The sequence below is a fragment of the Nicotiana tabacum genome, chromosome 13, assembly GCF_000715075.1.
Source record: "Nicotiana tabacum cultivar K326 chromosome 13, ASM71507v2, whole genome shotgun sequence".
Classification (NCBI taxonomy): Eukaryota; Viridiplantae; Streptophyta; class Magnoliopsida; order Solanales; family Solanaceae; genus Nicotiana; species Nicotiana tabacum.
In genome coordinates, this window is record NC_134092.1 from 95,734,600 (window position 1) to 95,760,474 (window position 25,875).

Genomic DNA, 25,875 nt, shown 5'->3' on the forward strand with positions numbered 1-25,875 from the left:
TTTGCGCACACAAATTGATGTACCCCTCCTTGACCGAGTATGACCCTTTACTAGAGCTGCCACATCTTAGTTTGTCAGTGACTTGTGGGTTCATTGTGGTGCTTTCCAGAATTCTGTAAAGATCAAAGAGTTCTCCTAGTTCGCAGTCTTGCAAGTTTCTCCTTAAGTGAATATCCCATGTGTTCCCTGTCCTATTTCGTGCTATTGTGGAGTTAGGATCAACTACTATCTGATAGATGATGGGATGAGTGTCTTTCAGGATATGATTGTTAAGCCATTTGTCCTTCCAAAAACTAACAAAGTTCCCATTCCCAACTTTGAAGGAGACATCATGAAAGAAGCCATCCTTCAGTTTGTTTATGTGCTTCCAAGGACCAACTCCATGTGCAGCTCTGTTTTGCTTGGTTCTCTAGAGGTCTTGCTTCCCATACTTCGGCATTCACTACCTCCTTCCATAAGCTTGTAGTTTCTTGTCCATATCTCCACCACCACTTCATTAATAAGCTATTGTTGTGCTTGGTCAAATCTCTGATTCCCAGACCCTCTTGCTTCTTTGGTTGTATTACCTTAGAGCTTAGACCACTTCACTAGATGAAATTTGTGAGCATCACTGTTGCCTTCCCAAAGGAAAGATCTTCTTACTTTGTCCCGATGCTTCTGAACCTTACTAGGCATAGGGAAGAGGGACATAATGTAAGTTGGACTGCTGTCTAAGACACTATTGATTAGAGTTAGCCTTCCACCCATGGAGAGGTATTGCATTTTCCATGTAGCCAGTCTTTTTTCCACTTTCTCAATTACTCCATTCCACTGTTGATTTGTATTTGGCACTCAAAGGAAGGACTAGATAAGTTGTTGGAAAGGAGCTTATGCCACAACCCATTATGACAGCCAGTTTATCCAAGTTGGGCACAACATTCACCGGAAAGAACACACTTTTCAACATGTTAATGTGTAACCCTGAGATGGCTTCAAATAATAGCAATTTAAGGTTAAGATACTGCAGCTGCAATTTCTCAGCCCCACAGAAGATTAAGATATCGGCCCCTTAGAATAATACGAACGGTCTAATTTAAGGCCCAAATTATTAGCAGCCTCTTTGCCTTGTCTTCTGGTATGGTTAGGGTTAGGCTTCTGATGATGTGGCAGAACCACTTTTTTAGGGGCTACTTTAATCAAATTTGAATTAAAGTTATTACGACCCATGGGTTCTTTGACTTGGACCGTTGGATAATACATAGACTCCTTCGCTTGACTCGAGGAAGCCATGCCTGCAACTTTCTCCTTTCTTCCCTTGACAGTAGCGACGTCGCCGACAAAGGTGATTAGCTTGGCTACCTGATCCTCCAATATTGAGATTTTATATCTCAAATCGCCAAGTACCGGGTCTGCTTCTCTTGGGGGGTCCAAAGCTCCACTTTTTACACAGATCTATGCCAACAAACCCACCACATAGATCTTCGATGTATTGAAAGGAGCTCATTGTCCAGCCATGCAATGGAATTCCAAAAACTTTCACCCATCTTTGGTTGACCTCTTTACTCACCGGAGAGGTTCCAGTTATTGGCGACCACCAATCGAGGGAAAGATCATTGTCCAGCCATGTTGGACCTTGGTTGGTTACACTGATGGTGTTATATTTTTGAATCCTAAACATGAGATGTTCAAATATAGCACATGTCAAGCTCAAGCCTTAAATACTTGGCTCACTCAAGCTCGGCCAGCTAAATTTTCTTGGCATTTCTTTTTTTCTGACTCGGTTCAGCTTGTTTACAACTCCAGATGGGAAATCCTGGTCAAATTTCCTAAACCAATGATTTTGTAGCATTTTGCATTTCACAAACTAACTGCCCACAACTATTCAGCAATACACATTTATTTTCCTTCCATTGTCGCTTCTTTTGGCTGCACACCATCAATGATTCCGATCTATTTATAGATCCTCACTCAAAGACCTCTATGCTCAGTAGACCAACATTTTCTTACATTGCTCATTGGCACTGGGAATTGTGGTCAACATTCCTTCGGCCATGTGGTGTTAAGTGGAAAGGCCACCGTCTGTAATAGTTTGTAAGCTATTGGGTAGAAGAGGGTAAGGAAGAACGAAAGTCGCGTTTCAGAGGCAACTCCAATGAGCTAGAGCAGTATTAAAATAAAGAATGACCAGGAGAGGGTAAGGAAGATTAAAGGTCAAGTTACAAACGCAACTTCAGTAAGATATAAAGCTTGCAATTGAACCATGCAAGGAAAATTAAATAAAAGAATGTTATTCATGTATTAAAATGTGAAAACGTGCAAGAAGAACGTGCCTCAACAAATCATAACAAAATCAAATCAAATTGATTCACCTCGTCCGCTCCAAGAAATTTTAGTCCCAGTTCAGCAGCTTGTTGTGGGGTACTAGCGAGGTAAACAGAGGCCCAATCTTTGCTGCCAAATGAAATGGTACCCATGGATGATGACGAGTTATCAGAACATAATTTGCTGAAAGAGCCCCAATCTACATCATTGCTCCCTCCCTGAGCCTCACTGCCATCATTTCCAGCAAGTTTTTTTGCCAAGAAACCACTGGCACCCTCCTCCAAAACTTTTCCATGTCGCCTGCCCAAAAAAGACTGGCCAAAGTCAGAACACACAACTTGTTTGCCATTGAGTTAGTAACTATACTAAGATAGGTGGAGCCACTTGCCTTCTTACAGGCCTGTGGATCTGAAGATACTTCTCAGCATCAGCAATTGCTCCAGTGATGTCATTTGTCAATTCAGAACCAACCCACTGAGTCCTGTTTTTCCATGCTTCAGTGCAGCAACCATTAGGAGCCTGACTCTCTATCCACTTATAGAGACTAGGGAGTTCAATACCAGCACCATCCAGTTGCTCCTAATAATATCAGCATGTGAACAAAACTAAGCAGAAACCTGAATGAATAGCTACAAACATCATGAATACTAAGAAGTAGGACACTTAGAACCAAGATTTGGATTCAGCAGAAGCGACACTAGGTGAACTCTTCCTATTTGCCTAAGCATTGTAGACAATGTTACACGATACCTATGTTGGTGGGAGGTATAGGTACCCAGTGTATTAGTAAATGTTAGGCACTTTGGTCCAAATACTGGCGCTATAACAATAATAACAACAACAAAAGCAAACGCTATCCTTTTATGCTCTTGTTTCCGTGTTCTATACCCATTGCCCAATATGTAACTGCTGTAAACTAAATGTCTTCAAGCATGCTATTATCAGAACTAGCAGGAAAAGATATCCGTTTGTGTTCATTCAGATATTCCAGTTTGAAAACAAAGCGGGTAAAGCTCCTTTTATGCTTGCAGTCATCCTTTAGAGTTGATTTAATTCATAACGAGAAAATCAACAAACCCATTTAACAGAAAAAGCAGTAAAGCAATTACCAACAAATGAGCACTCTCAGTCTCCAGTTCATCAAGAACATTTTCCCAGTCTTCTTTAAAGATTGCCATTTCATCAGCTACAGCTTTTTCCAACTGCAATGACCAAATTTAAAGGGGTTTATAGTTTTATATACATGGGGAAAAAAGGGAGACTGAAAATGTACCTCATCTCCTGAAAGAGATTGTGCCAACTCAGCCCTAACATCAGCCTCCACTTTAGCTATTGACTCTTCTTCTAAAGCCTCTTGAGCCTCTGCAGCCTATAACATTCATAACCCAAAAAGTTAAAAGACAAGTGCAGCCCACAAATATCAATCTTTAAGGGGAAAAAAAGAAAGCAGTAAAATGCCAAACCTTACTCTCAGTTTCTAAAAGCTCAGCAATGAGCTCCTCAATCTCCTTATCAGTTAATGGTTCCTACAATCCAAATCAAGGCAAACAAGATATCAGTCGTCCAAAGCCAAAAAATAAAAAAGAAATATGGAAAGGGGTGGGTAATGCTAAACCTCATGAGGAGATTGTTGATTGCCATCATCAGAATCATCATCATCGTTAATAAAAGAATCATCGGAAGCAGAAGGAGAAGCCTTTTCTACTACATCTTGTTGTTGTTCTTCCATTTCAATGAGTTTTTCCACTTCATCTTCCATTTTCTCTCTCTTTGTTCGGAGTATAACTTTTTTTTATTTTCAAAATCGAGGGAAGGAGGACAGTTCTTGGCTAATGGGATTGTAGGCGGAGGAGCCTTGAAAGCAGGGTAAGAAGAGAAAAAACGGGGTTTTTGCATTTTGGTAAAAGATGATTTGACGCAAACGACGTCGTTGCACTCGAGATTTAGCGGAATCTTGGGGTTCGTTCTACTGTTCTACTTAATCAATACTCTACACGCGATCTCAGAAGTTTTAAAATATTTAATTAACAATATTATTTATCAAACTAGTGTATTTAATAAATTAAAAATATGAGTAAAAATCAGTCTCATAAGTTTTAAAAGGAAATAAAAGAAGTCCAAATATTCTTTTGTACTTTGTGAAAAAATCACTTTATACTTTTCTGGACTCTGGATATTTTAATTTAAATATAAAACAATCCATTGCGCATTTTAACTTGAATAGGCAAAATCGAAAAATTAAAAATTATACAAAAAGAGAAAAGACAGTGTCACTTGCCTGAATAAAATTTGGTGGTTTAAAACTGACATATTGCCCACTTTTTTTCTTCTTCCTCTAAGCTCTTTTTGTAGAATATCGGGTTTCTTAATAGAAAATGTTAAAACTTTTGTTTTCATATAGTTGATATTATTTTTTTATCTAAGTGAAATTTGAAAGGAAACCAACCTAAAAAGGAAAAAAGATGAAAAGGAAATGAAAAAGGTAAAACTATGTCATTCTCACGGTCTACGTCTGAACTTAGCTATTTCAAAGCCATTCTTCTTACCATTAAGAAGAAAAAAAAGAAGTTCATAAAAAATAACGCATGAATATATAATGCGTAAACAAATAGATATTAAAATCAATATTTCCCATACCTTTGTATGCACGCATAAGACACATTTATATCCCAAAATTCAAATGCTAATATTATACAGATAACTGAATTAATGATTGGAAGAAATGACTACTTAGAGTTTTCACTTCATCCTATCTGTCCTTGGATACATTCCAAGAATTGAACTTGCTGGAACTTTGGGAATGATTTCCAAATTTAACTTTATCCCTTTTATTCACTTTTTGGAAACTAAAAAATTATCACATTAACCGTCATCATCCAGAATAGAATTGTGCTCTTGGATATAAGATATTACTTACAGTGTCAAAGTGAAGAAACTTTTTCAATTCGAACAGCTAGCTTCAAAGTTATCAACAATTCGAAAGTTATATTCACTCTTCTCGACAAATTTCTTCGCCAAACAAATGAACAGTGTAACATGTCATTTCTTTTTTTAAAATCATAGTAATCTTATATTACAAAGGATAACTGCATTTTGTTTCAAGTTTCTTCGACAATTTTTTCAACAACCAAATAAGAAAAATGAGAAGAAAGAAGTGATATTTTCTCAAACTCCGCAAATACCTATTTGTGGAACGACCATAGCTTGTGTATTTCTTGATTTGCATTCCTCTGGCGCTTCTTTTGAACCACAATATTCCATTCTCCTTAATATATATCGCCAGTGCCGTCTTCATTTTACCAACCTTGGAACATTATTTCCTTTCTTCGATTTTTAATTGCCTTTGGAACTTTATAACGTTTTCCCACAAGCATTTAAACTATATATATAGAGAGAGAGATCAAGCTTATGTCCGGCCGTTATTTTAATAACTCTTTCATTACAACTAAAACAATACATAAGTTTACCATCTTAGATTTGTATTTGATCAAACAAAAAATAAATATTTTTAAATAGCATTAAAAGTTCTTTTTTTCTTAATTTCATGTCGAGTTAAATACCATCACATAAATTGGGACGATAAAGTATTTGTTAAATATAAACTTGAATCAAAGTATACTACTACTTGTTAAATATAAACATAAATTATAAATATACTACTATATTAAATAGTATACTTTTGTAAAATATATACTTAATCAAGGATATACTGGTAAACTAATAGTATACTATTTATTAATATGTTTCAATATTGTTATAAAAAAAACTGTAAAGTAAATAAACCGAAGACAAGTATAGAGAGAGATTGATATATTATTCAACTTTCAAACTTATGTACATAATGAACTGAAAACTCCTCTATTTATAGAAGAAAGAAAGCTGCTGCGAGACTTTTCAGGAAGTAGCTGCAAGGCTTTTCTCTAGATGCTTGTAAGTTGTCTGCATGAGCTGCTTGCAACCTGCCTGTTTAATAAGAAACTGCTGCAAATTATTTCATTGAGCTGCTTGCAACCTGCCTGCATCAGCTGCTTGTTGATAAAATTCATCAAAGTACTAAATGGATAATCTTCTTCAGGAAGATTATCTATAGCGGAGTAATAAATGGACATCCATAATATAATTATTTTCATAACACTCCCCCTTGGATGTTCATTAAAAGGTATTGTGCCTCGTTAAAACCTTACTAGGAAAAACCCAGTGGAAAAAATCCTAGTGAATGAAAAAGAGTACACATATTTAATAATACGCATTTCTAGCTGACTCATTAAAAACCTTATAAGGAAACCCCTGTGGGAAAAAATTTTAGTAAGAAAAAAAAAGTACATAGCGTATTTTACTCCCCCTGATGAAAATCTTATTTCAAATATTTGAGTATCCGCATTTCAATCTTGTATACCATCTTCTCAAAAGTACATACCATCTTCAATTGGGCTATGCATGCAGCATCGTATAAAATTGTGGGTCTTTTCTCACATTCCAAACCACATTTTTCTCTAATAAAATGAATTATTGATCTGAACCATACGCATTCCCTACTTGCTTCATGAATAGCTATTATTTCAGCATGATTTGAAGAAGTAGCAACAATAGATTGCTTTGTGGAGCGCCATGATATGATAGTACCTCCACATGTAAACACGTACCCGATTTGAGATTGAGCTTTTATGTGGATCAGATAAATAACCTGCATCTGCATAACCAACAAGATATGCACTATCTTTGTTAGCATAAAACAAACTCATATGAAGAGTTCCCTTTAAATATCGCAATATATGTTTAATCCCGTTCTAATATCTCCGTGTAGGAGAAGAACTATATCTTGCTAGTAAATTAACAGAAAATGCTATGTCAGGCCTTGTAACATTAGCAAGATACATAAGTGCACCAATTGTACTGAGATAGGGTGTTTCAGGACCAAGGAGTTCCTCATACTCTTCTGGAGGTCGAAACGGGTCCTTATTCACTTCAAGTGATTGAACAATTATTGGTGTACTCAATGGGTGCGATTTGTCCATGTAAAGGCTTTTTAAGACCCTTTCTGTATAGGCAGATTGATGCATAAAGATCTCGTCTGCTAAATGTTCAATTTGTAGTCCAAGACAAAGCTTTGTCTTTCCAAGATCTTTCATCTCAAATTCTTTCTTAAGTTATTCAATTGCCTTTTGGAGCTCTTCCGGATTTCCAGCAAGATTTATGTCATCAACATAAACAGCAAGTATAACAAATTATGATGTCATTTTCTTTATAAAAATACATGGACAAATAACATCATTTATGTAACCCTCTTTCAACAAATATTCACTAAGGCGGTTATACCACATGCGCCCAGATTACTTTAAACCGTACAAAGATCTTTGTAATATGATTGAGTACATTTTTCGAGATTTTGAATTTGTTTCAGGCATTTTAAATCCTTCACGGATTTTCATGTAAATCTCATTATCAAGTGGCCCGTACAGATAAGCTGTAACCACATCCATCATATGTTCATAATCGACTTCAGGTCATTGTAAGAATCCTTGTGCGACAAGGCGAGCCTTGTATCTTTCAACTTCATTTTTATCATTCATTTTTCGCACAAAAATCCATTTATGACCAACTGGCTTTATATCACCAGGTGTTTGGACTACTGATCCAAAGACCTCTCTTTTAGCAAATGACTTCAATTCCGATTGAATTGACTCTTGCCATTTTGGCCAATCAAATCTTTGTCGACATTCTTCGACAGATCGGGGTTCAAGATTCTCACTATCTTGTATAATGTTAAGTGCAATATTATATGCAAAAATATTATCCACCGCTATTTCAGATCGATTTAAATTAATTCCATCAGTAGTAGAGCTTATTAAAAGTTTCCCACTCACTTGAGTCTCGGGTTCATTGATTTCTTCAGGAATCTCAGAACTAATCAGATCCTGGGTCTCTTTAGGAGATCCCTTCATAATATCATTTTGATCATTTGTCGATTTTCTTTTTCTAGGATTTTGATCCTTAGAACCAAAGACCTACCACACTTCAGGCGTGCTTTAGGTTCACTAGCTCTCATGCTAGTAGATGGTCCTGTTGAGACATCAATTCGGATAGGCACATTCTCTGCAGGGATATGTGACTTAGTTATCCTTTTCAAATCATTAAATGCGTCTGGCATTTGATTTACTATATTCTGTAAATGGATGATCTTATGGACCTCCTGATTACATATAGGGGTACGTGGATCAAAGTGAGATAATGATAAAACTTTTCACATAATTTCTCTTTTGATTTCCTTTTTCTCTCCCCCTAATTGTGGAAAATTTGTTTCATTAAATCGACAATCTGCAAATCGAGCAGTAAATAAATCTCCTGTCAATGGTTCAAGATAACGAATAATAGAGGGTGATTCAAATCCAACATATATTCCTAACCTTCTCTGCGGGCCCATCTTACTGCACTGTGGTGGTGCTACTGACACATATACAACACATCCAAAAATTCATAGATGGGCAATATCTGATTCATGACCAAAAACTAATTGTGATGGAAAATATTTATTAATTATAATGTGTCGGTATGAGACGGATAAGTGATGCTGCGTGCAAGATAGCATGGCCCCAAACAGTAGTGGGCAATTTTATTTTCATAAGTAGTGGTCTTGCTATCAACTGCAGGTGTTTAATAAATGACTCTGCAAGGCCATTTTGAGTTTGAACATAAGTTACAGGATGTTCAACTTTTATCCCAACTGATAGACAGTAATCATCAAAAGCTTGAGATGAGAATTCTCCAGCATTATCAAGGCGAATAGCCTTTATAGGATAATTTGGGAATTGTGCCCTTAATTGAATTATTTGGGCTAATAACTTTGCAAACGTCAGGTTGCGAGATGATAGTAGACACACATGAGACCATCTTGAAGATGCATCTATTAGGACCATAAAATATCTGAACAACCCACTTGGTGGGTAAATAGGTCCACATATATTCCCATGTATACGCTCTAAAAAGGTAGGGACTCAACCTTCATTGGTGATGGTCTAGTGATCATTTTTGCCTTGATAACACGCATCACAAGAAAATTCATCATTTGTAAGAATTTTCAGGTTCTTTAATGGATGCCCACTCGAATTTTCAGTAATTCGTCTCATTATTATTGATCCAGGATGGCCCAAACGGCCATGCCAAAGCACAAAAGTATTTGAATCAGTAAACTTCCGGTTTACGATAGAGTGTGTTTCAACTGTACTAATCTTTGAATAGTATAAGCCAGAAGATAAAGTTGGTAACTTTTCTACAATGCACTTCTGGTCAGAAACATTCTTTGTAATACAAAGATATTCCATATTCATTTCATCTATCGTCTCAACATGATACTCATTTCGGCGGATATCCATAAAACTCAACAAGTTTCTTCGGGACTTGGAGGAGAATAATGCATTGTCTATAATAAGTTTTACTCCCTTAGACAGAAATACAATAGCTCTTCTGGAGCCTTCAATCAAACTTATATTACCAAAAATTGTAGAAACATTTGCTTTTTCCTTATGCAAATAAGAAAAGTATTTCTGATCTTTGAATATGGCACGAGTTGTTCCACTATCAATTACACAAATATCTTCATGATTGGTCTTTGATTCAAACATAGTTTGAGGATTATCCATATTCTTCAAAATGACATAAACAAAATAAATATGATAGTAAACATTATTATCAAAGCATAACTTTTATTTATGTACAACTATTACATAACCATACTATCTACTACAAACAACAAAAATTAAAATACTTACATCTCTACAGATTCATCACCGATCACATAACTTGTTTCTCCTTATGGGAGTGCAAAGTAATCAGCTACATCCAAATGCATGAAATCTAAATTATCTTCAGAAATAAAATTTGCTTCAGCATTTTTCTCTGCCTTCTTCAGGGAGGCTTGATAAAGCTCAACCAGGTGTTTTGGCGTACGACAGGTACGTGACCAGTACTCTTTTCCTCCACATTTATAGCATGCATTTTCTGTGTTTGCTGCTTGCACCGTTTCATGCTTTTGTTCCTTCCTTTTCCGCTGTTGGCGGTGAGGATGGTTCTTTGGTGCATTATTATTACCATGATTAGTGTTTCTTCCCCGACCACGACCATGACCACGACTGGGGCTACGCCCCCTTCCACGCTTAGTTTGGTGGAAGTTTGTCTCATTCACTTAAGGGAATGGATAAGAACCAGTAGGTCGGCTTTCATGGTTTTTCATTAATAGCCCATTATGTTGCTCGGCTACAAGAAGATGTGAGATGAGTTCAGAATACTTTTTGAATCCCATCTCTCGATATTGATGCTGCAGGAGCATGTTCGAGGCATGAAAAATGGTAAAAGTTTTCTCCAACGTATCATGATCAGTAATATTATCACAACATAATTTTAATTGGGAAATAATTCTGAACATAACAGAATTATACTCACTGATAGATTTAAAATCTTGTAGCCTTAAATGAGTCCAGTCAGATCGTGCCTGTGGAAGAACGACCATCTTCAGGTGGTCATATCTATCTTTCAAATTACCCCACAGTATGACTGGATCTTTAACAATAAGAGATTCCATTTTCAGGCCCTCATCAAGGTGATGGCGTAGGAATATCATTGCTTTGGCACGGTCTTGGTTTGATGCCTGATTTTTGTCCTTGATGGTGTCTGCCAGACCCATCGCATCAAGCACCCAAGACATGTAGCTTTTGCCCGATATATCCAGGGCTACAAATTCAAGTTTAGAAAGATTTGATATTATTTAGAAAAAGAAAGTTCATACCTATGATACTTTCAAAGTATTTGCTCGAGATGGCAGAGTCTCGTGCTGATAACGTATTATAAAATAAAAACTGTAAAGTAAATAAATCGAAGACAAGTATAGAGAGAGATTGATATATTATTCAACTTTTAAGCTTATGTACGTAATGAACTGAAAACTCCTCTATTTATAGAAGAAAGGAAGCAACTGCGAGGCTTTTCAGGAAGAAGCTGCAAGGCTTTTCTTTAGCTCCTTGTAAGATGTTTGTATGAGCTGCTTGCAACCTGCCTGTTTAATAAGAAGCTGCTGCAAATCATTTCATTGAGCTACTTGCAACCTACATGCATCGGCTGCTTGTAGATAAACTTCAATAGAGTACTAAATGGATAATCTTTTTCAGGAAGATTATTTATAACGGAGTAATAAATGGACATCCACAATATAATTATTTTCATAACAAATACGACTTATTAAATATGTCCAATATTATACCAAATGGTACACCTTTTAGCATATTTATAAAATAACTTTTTTAGTAAATGATAAGTATAAAATAAAGGAATTAAATGGGGTGGAAGAGAGTAAACATGTAAAACAAAAAGTCAAACATAATGTAGACACGTACTATAAAAAAGGGGATTTCAAGAAGTTTGATGTTTGTTGATAACTCCAAATATTTTCTTTTGCATAAATCCCAATATATTTTTCTTAATTAAGATACATATTCTAAATGCTAATACTAAATACCATCCATATAAATTTACCGTCGTTCCCGGTTAATGTCGTTCAATGACGCCAGGATTTTGCTTGATTTTATCAATACCTTCATAGTTTTGGTGCAGCAACAGTAATTATATGTTTTAGGAGTAATTATGTGTTCCGTAAGTACATTTCTGTCCTTTCCCCTAATATAAGATCTACCCTAACTTTTCCACGAAGCTTTCAAATTACTTAAGAGGTTATTTGATTTAGAAGCAAGTTATGTAGAAATTAGTAATTTATGAATTACAATACAAAAATTGGTAATGTAAGGATTGTAATATAAAAATTAGTAAAGGATGTATTGAATGCATAGTTTAATAATGTAGGAATTATAATGCATGAATTATTTGTTGTGAAATATTTAATTTGTTGTAGTAAAGAAATTAGTTTGAAGGTCACAAGGGTATTTTTTGTCATTTTAGTTGATTTAATACATGCATTGCTAATACCCGTATTCTTATTAAGTTATGCAGGTATCGGGAAAATAAAAATAGCAACCAAACAATGAATGAAAACATGCTGAACTTATACAACGAGTAATTCCCTCTACCAGTCAGGGAAAATGCTGAATTTTATACCATAACTAATTCTTTCCACAGCCCCAACCAAACGGGTCCCAAGTGTAGGACGTACTCCTATTTCCATGTGTGTTACAACAAAACAAAAGTGAGTTTTCCTTCACAAACTGAATCTCTGTATATACTTCATTCACTTAGGATTGGCACCTTGTTGCATTATTTCTTAACTCGAAAAGAAGGTACTTGTTGCTAGTGTAGTTTTTCCTTCCAAAAAAAAAAAAACAACATAGGAGAATTTTTTTTTCCCTTCCAAAAAAAAAAAATTATTATTTCACCATGGTTTTTGTCATGTTGATAAAAAACTGTCAGCAATTAGGTTTCCCTCTCAAACAGTGGCGGAGCCACCTTATAGGAAGGGGATACCCCTTCGCGGGAAAAATACACTGTGTAGCTAGGTAAAAAAATAAATTATATGTAAATATACTATATATTGACTCCCCTTAATTTCCTGATATGTTTACTTTTATATATTTTGACACACCTCAACAAAAATTCTGGCTCTGCCACTGCTCTCAAAAAGTATGATGTAAGTGTGCATTAATCAGCTCCATCATCTCTTGAATGGCTTGCACATTATGCTTTCATCTCCATGAAACCTGGCTCTTTCCATGTTACCATATTTATCACCAAAAGTGAATCTGATTCCATCAGTAAATCAGTGATCCCATTATCTAGACATACATTGGAGGCCAAATATTAATGCATGTAAGTTGTAACTGAGCATCATTAACACAACTAGATACAATGGAAATACTATATGCATAAATAATTTCTCCGCGATGATTTTAAGTAAAGCCACAAGAGTAAAAGTGACTATAAACACATAATGCCACGTAAATTGTGTTGGATCTTTTGACGCTTCATGTACAGGAGTTGAGTAAACAGAAGTCACAACTCACACAATCCTTAAATATTGGATATGCTGGTATATGAGCCCAATAGATCAGATCCATCCTAGCTAGGGAATCAAGGAAGCTAGGGTGATGAACGAGGATCAGATATCAAGAGTTACATGGTCGAGTAACACACCTAAGATTGAGCATTCATCCCACGACGAGCCATCTAGGACAAAGTATCAGTGTTTAAACATACCAGTGAGGCTTGGTATTGACACGGTTTATTCATCTGGGAAGAAGACTCCCTCCTCGCTTGTCCAAGAGGTACCAACTGGAGCAACTTATGTAAAGCCTCTACATTGCCTTTTCCTTTTCTTTTTTTTTTTAATGTGTGTGTAGATTATATCTACCACAGGATATATCAGCACATCATTTCTAGGCTATATGAGCTTACTCGTGTACACTTTTAATACTATTTTATACTTTTCCTGTAGCTTCAGCTGTCTACGAGCATTACTAGTTTGGATATCGAAGCGGGCTCTAGGTCATTGGAGCCTGATGCTAACACTGTGTTTTGCCTTGGTAGGAACACATAAAGGAACACAAAAGAGATTTTGGTAAGCTACAACGATTATCATTCAGCATTTGCAAGCCTCATTAGGGTTTTGCAATAGGGTAACAAGGATGTTGCAATGCACCGCACCCTCAACCGGGACAGTCTCACGTACTCTTCCACGCGTTCCGAACTATCGATATTTTGTCACACATCAAGCTGGTGAATTGACTAAAATGAACTGAAAAAAGTAACTCTTAAATGATTTGATTACCCGAAAATATAATTGACAAAAAAATGGGATTAACTCCTAAAAATATGCAACCAAATGACTGTAAGATTTAGTGTTAAGGTGGTGATTGAGTAAATAGCATACCTCATATGGTCATCTACATCAGCATTTGAATTATCTGAATCCGTGTCGGTGCTAGAATCTGCAAAATCTTCGGCTTCCATGACTTTCTCCAGCACTGCAGTCCATTTTTTTTTATAAGGATGCTGGCCGCCCACAGCATTAATAAAATCAAGTGACATATAAAAAATGTCTTTAAGCATGCTTCATAGTATCTTGTGGCGATCTATTGATTCCAAATTGATGTCTTTGTTTCATCCATTCCAGGCATGTCATTTAGTTGGGAAAAGGCTCGTACTTTATACACTAATGACATATCTCGTTTCTACGATGTGATATCGCGGATGACGAATTTGAAGAAACAGGAATTGGATAAGTCGACTTACTTGGGACAAGTATAGGCAGTCATGGAGGAATTGGAGAAGTTGATGCCAGTTTCTACTAGTGTTGAAAAGCAACAAGAGCAACGACAAAAGATGTTTCTCGTTCTTACACTCGTTGGACTTCCTAATGACCTTGATTCAGTGCGCGACCAGATTTTAGCTAGTCCGACTGTCCTTACAGTTGATGAATTGTTCTCTCGATTACTTTGCCTTGCTGCAACACCAAGTCACCCAATGATCTCATCACAAACATTTGACTTCTCTGTTCTCGCATCCCAAACAGTTGAAAATTGGCTCCAGGAAAAGGGTTATCGTTTGAGGATCGAGGCCAAGAGTAGATCGTTGGATACTCAGATGTTGATTGGGCAGGATCACCCTCAGATAGACGTTCTACGTCTAGATATTGTGTTTTAGTAGGAGGCGATTTGGTATCTTGCAAGAGCAAGAAACATAATGAAGTTGCTCGGTCTAGTGCAGAAGCAGAGTATCGAGCAATGGCTATGGCAACATGTGAGCTAGTTTGGATCAAACAATTGCTCAAGGAGTTGAAATTTAGTGAAATCAGCCAGATGTAACTTGTGTGCGATAATCAAGTTGTCCTTCATATTGCATCAAATCTGGTGTTCCATGAGAGAACTAAACACATTAAGATTAATTGTCACTTCGTTAGAGAAAAGATACTCTCAGGAGATATTGCTACAAAGTTTGTGAAATCGAATGATCAACTTGCAGATATTTTCACCAAGTCCCTCACTGGTCCTCATATTAGTTATATATGTAACAAGCTCGGTACATATTATTTGTATGCACCGGCTTGAGGGGGAGTGTTAGTTAGTTAGGTGTTATGTAAATAAGCATAGTCCTACATGGAATAGGAGTATCGTAGGTATTGTATATTGTTATAAATAGGGGTACTTGTATTATAGTTAGGGCACATCAATAACATAATATTTTTCCCGTGTATTATTTCTTACAATATTTTTCAACTCTTATTCACACTTCGTTTTCACTTTTACCTTCAAATCAACTCCATTCAACTACCACAATACATTTTTCCCATCTCCTCCCCAAAACTTAGGCTAAAAGCCTAAACTGTAGCTTCAAGAAGGTCGGGGCATCAAAAGAGGTTAACACAAAAGGGGAAAGGCTTGTAATGTGGTTGTCAATGGCAAGGCTAAAGGCTCAAGGGGGATGACTAAGGTAATCACGCAAAGAGTAGACAATTTAAGGCACAAGCGGTCCAAAGAAAGCCAAAAAATATTTTCTAAACCAAGCGCAACCTAGAATTTCGCCTCGAAACACACTTGGGGCAAGTTCTAGACCATAATTGATGCAAAAGAACTCAACAGAACCTCACCTCACATGCCACATGCAAAACTCAAGGAAGATATATGTATCTAGAGCCCAATTGAAGCACATGAACTCAAAATTTGCCATAGCCTAAAGACTATATAGTGAAATCTACAGCTAACAGTGGAACCTAAAGATCATGGCAAGATTAATCAACTTGACTACTCTTCAAAATTTTCAAAAGCGTGCATTTCATGGAAAATTGTTTCTATGCCATAGAGGTTAGAAAACTCATACATGCTTGGAGGAACTAAAGTAGCAGAAATGTCATGTAGAGGAGTTCAAACCTTAGTACATTTTTTAAACCTCAAAAAAGCAAAGATTTTTGTTACTTATTTTATCTATACTGCTCAAGGCTGTTTTTGTTACAATGTATTCTTTCGGAATGTTGTCCAAGTTCTATTCATCCATCTTACTATTCCACACATTTCGAACTACTTGGAGCATGGCTCCACATAAATATTTTGCCTCACAACAAGTCTGGTGAATTGCCTAAAAAGAACTTCAAGAACTGAAATATGGAGTTTAAATGATTAATTACTTGATCCTGCCACATGATTGAGAAAATTTTGGGATTATAAATATATGCAACCTAATGGCTGCAGGATTTAATGTTTAGATGGTTATCTAGTAAATAGCATACCTCATATAGTCATCAACATCAGCATCTGAATACTTTGAATCAATGTCTGCGCCAAATCTTGAGCTTCAATGACTTTCTCCAGCACTGCAGCCAGATACTGGGGGAGTAAGAGAATCATTGCATACCAGACATTTCAACTCCCAACATAGTTTTCTTCACCAAGCTTCCTTACTTATACATAAGTGCAGCACAATTTTTTGCATGCTCTGCAATATAACATATGACTGCATAAAACCCATCATCTGCAGTAGCATGGAGAGCAATGGACATCATGTACAAAGTAACGTAAACAAGAGGGTGAGACACCACAGCGCATGAATCAAATTAATTGGTAAGGGCATGCAAAGCCAAGAATTTAAATAACTAAAGGAATTCATCATTTCTGCTACGGTGTTTACAAAGAATGACACCCACCACGACCACTCTCTAAAAGGGGGGGGACAAAGAAAAAGAAAAAGCATAGAATTTTTGTCGCAAGCATATAATTGCTCCATCAAGCAGGAATGTATATTCCTCTTTTATCCTTCTGATACTTTAGATAGAAAATAAACCAGGTAAAGCTCAACTCTTTTTTGGGAATCGGGTATCAGATTCTGATTTACAGATCAAAAGAGGGTGATTAGAATGATAATAAAACAACTAAGATGGATAAGAAAATTCAACAAAACAATTTGACACATAAAAGAACAACTTATACCAACACATGGGACTCTCATTCTGCAATCATCGCTTCCCACTCCTATTTGAAGGTTGTCATTGGGTCGACAACAGCAATTTCCAACTTAACTGACCAATTTATAAGCAAAGAGAAACCAGGTTACTGTTGTCAGTGCAGATTAAGATTTAGAAAAATTAAAGAGAACAAAACCCAAAATGTACCTTATCTCCATAAGAGTTTGTGCCAACTTTGTCCTAACATCTGCCTCCATTTTGGCTATTGAAGAAGTTCATTTGCTCAACTGGCCCATGTCAATGCATGTGATCTTCCAACCCCTGTCTCTTGATTAATTTTGGAGTTCAAGTATGCTAATAGAAGAAGTAACACCGCAATCTTTCTAAAGGAATCTCAGTTTTGTAATTTTCCATCAACTTCACGCATAAGCAACACGGAATTGTCAAGCACACGCCTGCTTTCATAGATGATAGACCGGAACAATTCATGCTGAGGTTCTGGCTTATAGGAGCCTAGTTCAACAAGGGGATTTTTGATCTGTGATCTCTTGTACAACTCCTTTGCTGGCTGGACGTGTTTCCACCAGAAGTCAGAAAGTGCAATCTTCAAGAGCTTCCAATATTCTTCGTCACGATGCAACCTAAACAAACTGCTTCCTTTGGTAGTCCAAACATAAAAGTCCATCCAATCTCGATCCAATATTTCCATTAAACCCTGTGCTTGTGGAACATAAAAGATTGGAATTCTTTTCCAAGGAGTTGCAGCACTCATATCGCCATTGAAGAAAGGGCATTTAATCTCCAAAACCCCTCTCGATGGCAAATGATAAACAAACTTGTCAACCACGCCATCAGGAGAAGCTGCAAGCCAGTCATCCTCCCTCTTCATTTCCTGATATACCTGAAAATCAGTAAAAGAGACAGGATTTCCAGTTATCAGCTTATACCTCTCAAGAGCCTCCTCTTCTTTGATGTTACTCCAACACGTAGCTAAATTACCCGAGAAGGGTTCAATTGCCCCAATTTTCTCCAACCAGAGTTGGGGTCTGCGCTTAGGAAAAAAACCAACAGCTTGACCAAAAGTGCTAGCTGTAAGTTTATTCTTTCTCAATTCTTGCCAATTCTTGAACCAATGCTGAAGACCACAAGATCGAAGAATTGGATGAGAGTTGTGTGAGGAAAATCTCGACGAAAGTCCAGCACTATTGCTGCTGTACCATCTTCTATACCTAGGAATTTGAGAAAGAAAAACTGCTATCTTCTTAATTTTGCTACAGCACTTCTCATTTGATGAACATCCAAAACTGAAAGTAGCATAACGCATGACCTTCACTGCAGAATAAGAAAATGCTCAACTTTTCAGTTATTCAGCATATCACCATACCTAAATGCGGGAAAGAGAAACTTATGAATTATTTCCACTGATTCTCTAATCAAAGGGTAATTTTTTTTTAAAAAAAGTTTCTCTATTCGAAGGATTTAATAGGGGCAGGCAGGTTTTTTCAGGTTCTATGCAGAAAATGAGCAGCAACAACTATAGGTAATTTTCATATTTTCCACTTCAGACAAAACCCACAAGGAAAATTTGCAGACACTGTCCAAGAAACACCCTCTATATCAAGAAATAAATAAACAAGTATAGGAAATGAATAAAACTCCAGGAAAAAAAATTGGAAGATATAATAAACAGTCGAGCTCATGGACTCACCTTTGCCAGCCCCAACACAGCAGAAAGCTGCTAACAATATTAAGCACAGCGGAAGTAGCTGAGAGTTGTATCAAGAAAGTGGGAAGAGAACTAAGAAGAGTTTAAAGACCAAACAAAAAATTTAGAAGAGTTTTAAGAAGAGTAAGGAGTTTGGTCTGGAGGAAAGGAAGAGAGCTAGGGAAGGGTTTAAGAGATTTCGTTGTTCTTTTGTTTATTAATATGTGGACAATACTTTGAGAAAATGCCAAAAAACGGTCCCTCTTGTTTGAAGTAGGTCAAAAATTGTTCCTTAAATATGCTCACGAGCAGTTTTAATCTTTTAATCGTAATTAAAGAATAATTTTTTTATCTCCATTAAATAAGTATGGTTGCTAGATTTATTGGAACTTTATTTCAATTATTTTAGTTCAGATAAAAATTAATAAATACAAAAAACAGAAATAATAAGGAAGAGTAGGATTTCTTCTGGGAATAATTGGCTTGCATATTAAGTATTCCAAACATTCATGATCTAATTGAATGACTTATCCCTCGATTTAGGGGTTCAAACCGAACCGGAAAGCCGCACCAAATCGAATAAAAAATATAATTAGATTTTATTTGATTTAGTTTGGTCTTGAGTATAAAAAACCCCGAACCAAACTAACAATAAATATATAATTTTTATATTTATTTTTAAGGCTTTATATAGAATTTTCTTTAAAATAATCTAGAAATATTTGAGATCCTCTCAGGATGTAATATTTAATAGAATTATGAAATTTATTTATTTTTATTTACCTTAAATAATGAGTTGTATCATTTTCTTATCAAGTGTTATTGAAATGCGTCAATCACTCTTTGTTCTTCCATATTCATATGTCAATATTTCTTATATCTTTTTCGAATTTGAAATAGTATTTCAATAATTTAAAATTAAATATAACATATTATTATTTAGTTATCATATTATTTTTATATTTAATTATTAAATTCAATTAACCTTGAAAGTGTACATCAATGAAAAATTATTGTTAGACTATTAAGAAAATAACTACCATAATTTACTAAAAGGTTTCTCTCATAAGAATATTTTAATAGATCTTATGTTTATTATTTTTTAATTTCTACCAAACATATATTCACTTATCTATAACTTTAATAAAGTAAGATTGAAATAATATTCAATTAACAAAAAAATTCGAAAAAACCGACAAACCGAACCAATCAAAATCGATATAGTTGGTTTGGTTTGGTTTTGATAAAAATCGCACCAACGCGGTCTATGTACACACCTACCTCGATCTATCAGCGAACCATCTCTCTTGCGATTATAAAAGATTTTATTGAGTCGTTGCAATTAGAGGTTGGATGTTTTTATAGATTACGAGATTAAAAATCTGTAAGAAATTCTTTTTTATTTTTAGAAAATTAAAAGACAAGACAAAAGACAAAAGAATGAATAAAAATAATAGTAAAGTTTATTATCATACATATCTTTCTCAGGTAAGAGATGAATCATTTGTTTATTATTATTTCTTGCTTGTAACTAAGTAAAATTCAATTATTCGTACAAGCTTACTCACGGCAATCGAGCAATCAGATGCTTAAAGACACACATTAAATGTTGGACTATTAGTTGAAGATAAAAGTACATCGAACCCATGTGAAATTTTACCATGAGCGAATTGTATCACAAGAAACTCACGTTTAAAGGTACAATTTTATAGTTTCTGCTATTATCACTGCTAGTGTTTGGTGTAGCTTTTTAGGTGCAATTTTGGTCTATTTATAGTGTTTGGGGCAGCTTTTAGGTTGAAAACTTTTATATGTATTTTTAGTTTCAGTTTCAATATATATGGTACGGTAAGTCGCTAAGTATGATTTGTGTTGGGTTTTTAAGAGGTGTGAATAGGAAATGGAAGTATCACCTTTATGATTGCACCTCTCTATCTAACACTTTTATTCTCTATAAATTTAGAGGCTTGTGTATGGGTCAAAATCTATCTTTAGAACATTTAAGCCAAATTAGTATTGGTGGAACATTCCCAATTGTCGCTTGCCGAAGTAATCTCCCACGTCACAATTGTTGGGTATACAAGATAATCAAGATCTCTATGCAATTTTTTATTCTCTAATAAAGCCCAATGATGATCATCTGTTCCTTGGAGGTAGTTAAGATCATTCAGTGCAGGATAAACGGCTAATGCCTTTTCCATCTCTAAAATTCATCAAATGTCAAATAACTTCTGGTTCATCTTTGTGTGTGTTAGTTTGAAACATTGCACACAATGCTTTTGGTACAACAGGCCCATCCAATGCCATAATACTTCATAATCACACCTTTTTGAGTATAAGGGAACCTATTGTAGGTTTTCATCCCAAATTCGCATACCTTCAGGCTTTGTAGAATACGCTTCCTCTCAATAATGTGTCCTTCAATTTTGAGATCTATATGTATATTCATGGGCTTATTTTCCAAGGGATGTAAAGTACCATACCACCTGTCATCCACCAAATCAGTATAACAACCTAGCATATTTTTTCTAGGAAGGGATCGATTGTATTCTGACGTGTTCCATGTGGATCTTTTAAACTACTTTCACCATTTTGCCCCTTCTTAAATCACTTATCAAATATAAGTGGCATTTTTGAAACGGTTGTTTAGATGAATAACCGAAAAATAAAATTTGGTTCAACTTAAGATGAACCAAATAGGAGGTAGTTCAACATGATGCATGTACAATATGCGTTATCTTGTTTTGTCAACCTGAAAAAGCCTGCATGCACTTGTACCGTAAAGATTTCACTGTAAGTGAAACATAGCGCATGAACAATATGTGTTATGCAATAGCTTAGTAAACAATACAAATATAATGTGTGTGTTTTCTTGTCTACCTGAAAAAAGCATGCACACACTTGTACCGTAAAGAATCCATTATTAAGTAAAACATAGTGCATGAACAATATGCATGATGTAGTAGCTTAGTAAATAATACAAATATAATGTGCGTCTTGTCTTCTCGAACTGAAAAAGTGTGCACACATTTATACCATAAAGAATCCATTGTAAGTGAAATATAGCGCATGAATAATTTGCGTTATACACCAGCTCAGAAAATAATATAAATTTAATGCGCGTCTTGTCTTGTTGAACGCCATTTTACTCATTATCTTAAAAAATATATATGAAATTAAAAAGAAAGAAAAAAAAACAAACAAATCATGGTAGTATAGGGTCTCCAATCCCTAGCTATGTTTTCCATCATAGGGTTTTCACTCCCTATTTGAGATTATTTTAGATATAGGGTATCCACTCCCTAGTCTTTTTTCCAACATAGGGTCTCCACTCCCTAGTTGATTTTATTTAAGACATAGGGTCTCCACTCCCTAGTTGATTTTATTTTAGACATAGAGTCTTCACTCCCTAGTTTGTTTTCCAACATAGGGTCTCCACTCCCTAGTTGATTTTATTTTAGACATAGGGTTTCCACTCCCTAGTCGCCTTTTCCAACATAGGGTCTCCACTCCCTAGTTGATTTTATTTTAGACATAGGGTCTCCACTCCCTAGTCTCTTTTCCAACATAGGGTCTCCAGTCCTTAGTTGATGTTTTTAGACATAAGGTCTGCTCAGAGTTTTGTGGTTCTAGTTTAGTCTTTCTGTTGATTATTCTTGTTAAGTTATTATAAAAAGTTAGACATATTATAATTTCACGACATCCTAAGGAGGGCAATTGGGATCGTGAGACATGCTAACTGGGAGGAGCAGGTATAAGATGTCGGCGACCAAACTGTCGCAGGACTTTTCCGGTTAGATAATGCTCGACTATATCGAGACATATAAGTGGGACCTCAAATATCCACACAACACGACCGCGTGAGCAATACTCTGGCAAATTGGCGATGAGCTCGTCGCTATATTGCCTCTATATGAACTATTTATTAAATGCAAGAATAACAAGAAAGCGCAAGACAAATCAAGCATTATCAAACAAACGTAGTCAAATATTAACCTAAGTAGCATCCAGTAGATCTAACATATCCCTATAAAGAGGGAGATGATGTCGAGCTTGGACGTCGCGGGCACGACCTCGCCTATCTACCCACCTCCTAGCACGTGGTAGAAAATCCAGAGGTGGTGCATCTGGAGCTAGCGGTCGAGGAGGGGGGTGCATCTGCAAGAATCTCTCCCAAGACCAAACCTAATATTGATTGAGAACATATAATTGAGTATTTTTTACTATATCAATGATAATCACGAAAAGAACTGATAATGTTATCACTTGCAGTAGCGAAATAGATCCATCGACGTCTCTTACACTACCCATCGACGCCCTGCAGAGCTGCCTATAAAGGTACGCTAGAACGACACCGCCCAACTGTACATTGGTTAGTGATCTAAGCGCTTCAGATGATGCAAGAAACGTAGGCTCACAAGGTTCCCCGAAGTGTTCGGAAAAAGAATGCAACAACCTTGACTGTCGTTCAATAGCCTCAACTGGTGACTCCTCCGTGATCTACTCGTGAAGTGCCTCTAGGTGCTGCCTAACAGGCGATAACTGCAATGGACTAATAGCAGTCTGCTTCGCCGGCTGAAATCCAGTGAGCCTCTCCAGTATCTTTAGATAGTCATGCCTAAGAGCAGGCGAGTAGTAGACAACACGACCGTTAACGGGCAACCCGAATAATACCTCCAAGTCCTCTAGTGTGATGGTCGCCTCGCCGATAGGCAAATAAAATGTATGCGTCTCAGGTCTCCAACGCTCGATAAGAGCCGTGATCAAAGGGCAATCAGACTGCAACCGGCCGACCTCAACAACCCGATAAAAATCAGTCCAAGTAAGACACGCAACTGTACGAGGATGAAGTGGGTGGTCCCTAATATACTCCCAAAAATCATCAATGCGTCTTGGGTAGAAGTTCTAGCTAAGAAACTCTCCATCCCATATATGTGAAGACCTATGGCCCGCCTGGAGAAACAGTAACTCACGAGAAACAGGTCCAGGATGCACAGACGGGCGATCCACAATTCTGTAAATTGAATAATATTAATTAAAATATTGTTCTCTTTAATCGTTTAACATCTCGAAATATCTTGCTATATTTTATATTTTTTTAATTCATAAATGTTTATATTATTAATTAATTTGATATAAAGTATTTATTTATATGTTAGTTTTTAGGATTTTACGACTAAAATTCGGCAGAGTCTTATTTGTACTGTCAACTTTTTATTATTTTTATTCGTCGTTATAAGAATACTAAATATTTAATTTATTTAACTTATCGAGATGATTTTTAATATTTTAATAATTATTTTTATATAAAGTACTATTAAGTATTTATTTAGTTCGTAATGATTTATATGTTAATTTATTACCTTTTACAAAAAAAAAAAAACACACGTCAGGGTCTCTTTTATGTATTGTCAATTTTTTAACAATTTTATTCATCATTAAAATAATACTAAATATTTAATTTGTTTAACTTATCGATATAATTTTTAAAGTTTTAATAATTATTTTTATATAAAGTATTATTAATTATTTATTTCGTTCGTAAGGATTTATATGTTAATTTGTTACATTTTACACAAAAATCCGACATGGTCTCTTTTATACTGAAAATTAATTATTTTATTATTCATCAGTCAAAAAATACTAAACAGATAATATATTTAACTTATCGTGTTTTATTTCATTCATATGTGATAATACTTTTACTATATGATTAATAATTGATTAATATCGGATCCATAACTGATTACTCTAATCGGCTACGTTAATGACGACACGTAGTTATTGTTCTACACAAAAGGACACTAAAGAGCACTAAAAACACATATTTATTGTTCAATAATTATAAAAATATTAAACAACTAACATAAATTATAACGTATTTATTGTTCTACCACAATTATAAAAATATTTTTCATACTAAATAACACTAAATGCACATATATTTGTTGTACAATTATAAAAATATCCAACAAGTAACAAAAAATATTCAACAACTTTATAACAATGGTATAATAAATAATTTTTAAAAACATTTGCTAAACATTAAATTAATTCGGGTAAAAAAAAAACACGCACAAAAAATATGCTAAAAGATACTACAAATATATATATATATATATATATATATATATATATATATATATATATATATATATATATATATATTTCGAAATACTTATTTTTGAATATTTTTGAACGGAGAAAATAAGCCGCTTTTACAACCGAATCGAGCACAAATCACATTCAACTACACGAGGCCGTCTTGGATCATGTCTTTTATCGATAAAATATGAACGACAAAAGATTTCAGGGAACAAAGTGGGCTCCAATGGAGTTTTGTTAAAAAACATTTGGGGGGGGGGGGGCATTTTTGAAGCTTCTGTCGGGGAAGAAGAGGTTTGATGTATTACTAACGACTTCTAGTTTTTTATTTTTGAACACAGATTTCTAACAGTTTGTTTGCAGTCAGCTTACATATATTAAAGAATTATGACTTCGACAATAGTCAAAACTCATACAAGTTCCTGGAGTAGCAATTTCAGGTTTTCATCATGTTAAACATTTGAGAAAATATCATACAATTTAGCTCTGAAGTTAAATGGTGTTCAAAAAGACAAAAATCCTGAAAGGTAGAGAAAGACAATACTGGGTAATCTGTATTGTATATGAACAAAACTCCAGGAAGAAAATTGGAAGTAGAAACATCACTTAACTCAATATAAATATTTAAAAAATAATCAGCATATTCAATTTATATGTTAATAATATTTAATTTCTAAACTCAATTTAATACTCATTTTACAATTAAAAGCATTCAATACGTGTACATTAATATATATTTTTTTTTAAAAAGAACAACAATATTCAAGATTAGAGAAGTGTTACACGAATTTGGAGAACTTGGCGGAGAGCCGTGTGTGAGGTTTTGGCTAAAAACATTCTTGAACTATGGGTCAAATCTAAGGTACATCAAAAAATA

General features: G+C 35.3%; 2 protein-coding genes across 6 annotated transcripts in view; both read right to left on the reverse strand.

Moving 5' to 3' along the window:
* The window catches only part of LOC107795885 (protein CHROMATIN REMODELING 20), a 45,974-nt gene extending 41,805 nt beyond the window's left edge, over positions 1-4,169 (reverse strand). Inside the window, exons 1-6 of one of the 2 annotated variants that reach the window (XM_075228198.1) lie at positions 3,917-4,169; positions 3,765-3,827; positions 3,575-3,670; positions 3,411-3,503; positions 2,690-2,880; positions 2,349-2,601 (exon numbers count right to left, since the gene is read on the reverse strand). In XM_075228198.1, the coding sequence (XP_075084299.1) occupies positions 2,349-2,601; positions 2,690-2,880; positions 3,411-3,503; positions 3,575-3,670; positions 3,765-3,827; positions 3,917-4,060 (840 nt within the window). In that variant the 5' untranslated portion in view covers positions 4,061-4,169. The remainder of the gene's footprint in view (positions 1-2,348; positions 2,602-2,689; positions 2,881-3,410; positions 3,504-3,574; positions 3,671-3,764; positions 3,828-3,916) is intronic. The other variant, XM_075228197.1, reaches the window with a different exon arrangement.
* An 8,232-nt stretch (positions 4,170-12,401) lies between these two features.
* On the reverse strand, positions 12,402-19,096 carry LOC107796096 (uncharacterized). Of its 4 annotated transcripts, XM_075228199.1 has the most exons (7): positions 18,897-19,096; positions 17,396-18,520; positions 17,214-17,302; positions 16,517-16,758; positions 14,527-15,140; positions 14,165-14,258; positions 12,402-13,070 (listed from the first exon to the last, which is right to left on the reverse strand). In XM_075228199.1, the coding sequence occupies exon 2, from the start codon at positions 18,510-18,512 to the stop codon at positions 17,583-17,585; it is 930 nt and encodes a 309-aa protein (XP_075084300.1). In that variant the 5' UTR covers positions 18,513-18,520; positions 18,897-19,096; the 3' UTR covers positions 12,402-13,070; positions 14,165-14,258; positions 14,527-15,140; positions 16,517-16,758; positions 17,214-17,302; positions 17,396-17,582. The 4 variants fall into 4 exon arrangements, with proteins under 4 accessions (XP_075084300.1, XP_075084301.1, XP_016474313.1 ...); XM_016618827.2 differs by lacking the exon at positions 14,527-15,140 and having other exon boundaries at positions 12,408-13,070; positions 16,517-16,722; XM_016618826.2 differs by lacking the exon at positions 14,527-15,140 and having other exon boundaries at positions 12,409-13,070.
* Positions 19,097-25,875: the final 6,779 nt, after the last annotated feature.

Excerpts from the sequence above, each read along its gene's own strand:
- LOC107796096 (XM_075228199.1), bottom strand. The coding sequence starts at position 18,512 with ATGCGTTATGCTACTTTCAGTTTTGGATGTTCATCAAATGAGAAGTGC.